The 4,658-nt window shown below is 45.8% G+C and overlaps 1 protein-coding gene across 1 annotated transcript in view; it reads right to left on the reverse strand.

Moving 5' to 3' along the window:
* TADA1 (transcriptional adaptor 1) overlaps positions 1–4,658 on the reverse strand; it is a 15,836-nt gene that overhangs the window by 6,582 nt on the left and 4,596 nt on the right. Inside the window, exon 4 of the mRNA XM_009273302.1 lies at positions 596–693. Coding sequence (XP_009271577.1) covers positions 596–693 — 98 coding nt within the window. The remainder of the gene's footprint in view (positions 1–595; positions 694–4,658) is intronic.

Genomic DNA, 4,658 nt, shown 5'->3' on the forward strand with positions numbered 1-4,658 from the left:
GTCCCCCATCCCAACCCCCTTCTCCCCGCCGGCCCGTCCCCCCCCCCCACCACTGGTCTAGCAGCACAGAAGCAATGGTAGAACAGACATGTGACAGTACCAGACGGATGTACAGAGCCTTCGTTGCAAATTATCTGGATCTTGTGCGTTTCTCTGCCACGTACCAGAAGACAGCATCTTTGCAAAGCATTTTCATTCTGAGACAACCTGACCCTCTAAAAACATTCCAGCCAAGGAACATCTTATTTCTAACACTTTGGATTGTAGAGTTCTGCAGAGTGGATCGTACAATCGTGGAATTCTGCCTGACTGCCTGAATAAATAGGAAGTCACTCTTGCTTCAAGAATTCGGCAGATTGTGCAGTTGGTTCCTCGAATGCAAGCTTTTGCAACTTTGACATTTATGTGTACTTCCATGAATTCTCTGGTGTCTAACGAAGCCAGGTCACATTGTAGCCTTTCTCCCAAGAGGCTTCCATGAGAGAGGCAGCAGAACTTTCGCCATCCCTGGGAGTAACAAAACCGCATGCTGTGCAGAGCTCTTCACCCCAACAGAACGTCAGAGAGCCACAACCATTTGACCGTGGACACTTACATCAAACTTTTGTCGAACTGAAGAAATCTTTTTCTTTCCTTTGAGTTTTCCAGGTTTAGTTGCAGAGCCACCTGGCCATGGCAGAGATCCAGCACCTTCTAAAAATTGAAAAGAAAAAAAAAAAAACCACTCGATAGGTGTTGCTGATTTAGGGCCAGGATGAAACTGTCCACACAGGAAAACCCTTAATATTTGGTCCCCAGCTAAGCCTTAACACAAAACCAACAGCCATGGCCCAGAGGAAGGACTTGTCAGGGGAGAATGCTTTTGGCAGCCTTTCCCTTCCTTTGGCAGCCCCCTGCCAGCTTGACTCACTCATGACCCATTACTTAAGCAGAAATTTCTGTCCACACACTACCCAAAAACCCATGGCAGAAGGAGAGAGATGAGCACAGCCTCCAAGGAAAGCCACAAGGAAGGACAAGCCATTTGTTCCATCAGGAACGTGACAGGAGCTTGCCCAGAGGGGGATTCTCTTCCAACCAACTCCTGGATCAGGTCAGATGCTAACCAGCAGGATTGAGCAGTCTGACTCATTACATCTGCCTTTACAGTTCCCCATCAGCTTTAGCAAGCCTTGTCTCAGACCCTTGTTAAACATCACGACTGATCGTTGTTGTTACACTGAGGGGAAAGGAGAGGGGGGAAGAACTGCAAAGGCCACTGAGCCCAGGAACAGGACACCACCAACGTGAGCAGTAAGCTTGTGACTGACCAGAACTGGCAACCAGCTGAAAAAGAGATTACTGTGTAGTACCAATAAATAAATACATTTGGCCACATCACCTTGATGAGACTGCTCAAAAGTCCACTGTATGCTGTTTGACAGCTATACCTACAGTAGGCCAAACCACGTCCTGATAATCACACAGCTCTTGCCAAGAACAGCCTTGCAGATTTCCCACTGATGGGTTTACAGGCTCCGTGCACAATTCCTTCAGGTACATTGGGGCTTAAGACAATGTTGCATTGGATGTGTATGCGCTTGCTGACAGCGAACAAGAAGTGCAACCCAAAGACTGGACAGCCCTCTTGTGGCTACAGAGGCAGCCTCTGCTCTGTATCACCAGTATCCTCCTCCTTTGGTTTTGCACAGCGAGTGAGCGCCCTTTTTCCTCCAGAGCAGAGCGTGCCCTGTGCTGGGGTCCCTGCCCACCTCCAGGGAGCTCCGACAACTCAGCCCTGAAGGTACTTCAGTCGCCTCCGAAGTGGAGGCTGGAGCTCTGCTGCCAGGCGGTGCTGACAGCACGGCGACGTCTCAGACATTCCCTGGCCGCAACTGAGCCAGCGTTTGCCATTTCCTCCAGACATGGACGAGAAGCGACAGCAGCCATCCCACGACTCACCATCCACAACTTGGCCAGCCTCCGGCACCTTCACGGAGTACTGACAAACAACCAGTTCTGGTTCTTTCCTGTTACTGCAGGCTGCCACGGCTCAACACCAGCTTCACGCCAACCGGCATGTTTACCTCCGGCTCTCGCAACTATGTTTAATTTGCTGTAATCAAGAATTCATAAATACAGTTATACTACAGCCCTGTTTATAGTAAACGAGGCTGGCTGGAAGTCCTTGGCTATGTGGAGCTTCCCACACTCATGGTTGGAGCATGAGCAGTATCCTCTGCTGTGAAAAAAAACTTCTAAAACATGACTTTAAGGATCAGGCTAAACCAGAGGATTCAGGTGAAGTTTATGAATGGCCAGCTGCTAAGAAGGGGTTAGAAACAACCCCCCACACACACACAGAGATGGCATATTCTCCCTATAAAATAAAAGTTTATTGAAAAGTTTAGCTACATCTTATTAGTGAGGTGAAAACCAACAGTCTACAACAAACCCTGTTGTCAAAATCCACCAGTCAGTTATAGGAAATTAAAAGATAATAAATAAACCCTCTCCAAAACTCATAAAGCTGGTGTCACTACTCATCACTACATTGCAGTAGAGGCCTAACAAGAGAGTGTGGTAAAGCACTGTGAACAATCATCTGAAGGACCACTCTCGCCCTCCATCGAGATCTCAGTACTTAGACCTTAGGATCTATCAATATAATGCTACTTCTCTCACAGGATGTTTTCCTCTTTACAGACGAGTCCCTTTTTCCTCCTCCTCCTCTCCTCCATAGCAGGTCAGACCCTTTCTAGGCAGGTGTGTTAAGGACAGACACAGAAATTACCTGTCCCATTTCAAAGCTTTCAATAAAAGCACATCTCTCTAGCTCGTAACGTCACCCCACCCCAGGCCCTTCCTCTTTGTCAGAAGTCTCATACAGCTCCTTCACACAGCCTCACTTACAAAAGTATCCTTAGCTAACTGTGTGACCGGGTGGCGGAGACGGAGAAAGTAGAACAGATAGAGACAGAAAAAGCAAACACCACCATTTTACCTGACAATGTATTACAGATGAATAGGTTCTAGCAGAGTCTGAATTTTAAAAATGCCTTATTTAGTAACTTTTGAACTAAATGGCAACTAAATTTTTAGGCCTTGACAGTAGACCCTGAAAGATGCAACTTAACTGAATCTCAGCCTGCACATTTAACAAAAACTTAGCCACACTTAGCTTAGAACAAGGGAAAGGTGAGATACAATCTCCTATTCCCCATTATAAAGAGACCAGAACAGAATTTTTTTGGCTCCTTTTCCAGGTTTTCGTATTACCAAGCCTGACTTGCACTAGAAGCAGAAAGCAAAATTTCCCTCTAGTATTCTAAGAAAACCAGTACTTGCCTTCCTGGCCACAAATGACAAGGCTGGGTTGGCTCAGGTGTGAAGCTTCAGAGATGTTAGCATTTTTTATTTAATCTTGCTAGCAAGAGAATTAGATGTTAACAAGCCACAGTGATGGCTGCTGATATGCCTTCAAAGATGAACAACAGATAGGAATTTTTTTCTAAGAACTGCCACGCCTCTCGGTGATGGCACCAGCCAGTCCAGACAGTGTGTCAGGTTTTCCTGACGTGCTGCACCAGCACCACACAGGAAGAAAGGACAAAGATAAAAACAGAGAAAGTCATGACAGAGAAAAGCAGCCAGGCACAGGAAACATGCATTTTCCCACCCTCGTTTATTTGATCTTCAGTTGGGTGTTTTGGGTTTTTTTTACCTTCTTGCAGGGACAAGGGTTTAGTCAAATATAGACCCTCCTCTGTCAACAACTCACACACATTTTCTTCCTTTTCCTCCCTTCCCAGCTCTCTGGAGAGAAATGGAACACGAGCAACCTGAGCCCGTCTCACAGTTGGCAGCCCTTCAAGCAAAGCCTGTGGGCAACCCTGATAGAATAAAATGCTCCTGCTGTCCTAGCAAGAGTTCTAATTTGCTGAACCATCTCTTAGTTGGCTCCAGATTACTAGTAAATAAATTAAATCCTTACATCGTTAACTCAAATGCTTGCAATTGTCTCAGTTTTATTGTTAACATTTAGCTAAGGAGGGAGGTAACAGTTCAAGTGAGATATGTATTAATTCAAGAAACCTTGCTAACTTGCTTGTTGCAATCATCCAACAAACAAGGTAAACTTAGTGAGCAAGTCCATGCAAGGTTAAGAAAGGCTTTAAACTGGAGTTCCTCTTGATGGAATTTTTTGGGGAAGAAAAAGCCCAGACATAAAAATTCAGAGAAGCACTTCTGAAAATATTGGTAAAAAAGAGAGCACCAAAGAAAACAATTTCCTTGTAATGGGAAGCGTGCCACACCACTGAGGCTGGTATAGCCAGCCTAAAACCAACATTAAGTCACTCTCTAGTATTTTGGATGGCATGCTTCTGGGAAGTTCCTCTCTATTCAGGCACTTTCACAGCTTTCCATCTATGTTACAGCTGGGTGCCACTCGAGTATTTATGGGTGTCTTTACAAACATGGCTACCAGAGGGAACAGCATCACCCATTTTTAAAAAGGGCAGAGAAGTCAGATTTAGGATTCCTCAGGATCCTACTGTGCCCTCAGTGGGAGCTCAGCAGGAATTAAAGAACCTGGTCATTCTTCACATCAGAATAGACATAAACCTTCCTCCCTCTCCACCAAGTCCTAAATATCCCGTGCCACACAGGCTGGTGGG

The sequence above is a fragment of the Aptenodytes forsteri genome, unplaced genomic scaffold (genome assembly GCF_000699145.1).
Source record: "Aptenodytes forsteri isolate BGI_AS27 unplaced genomic scaffold, ASM69914v1 Scaffold95, whole genome shotgun sequence".
NCBI lineage: Eukaryota > Metazoa > Chordata > Aves > Sphenisciformes > Spheniscidae > Aptenodytes > Aptenodytes forsteri.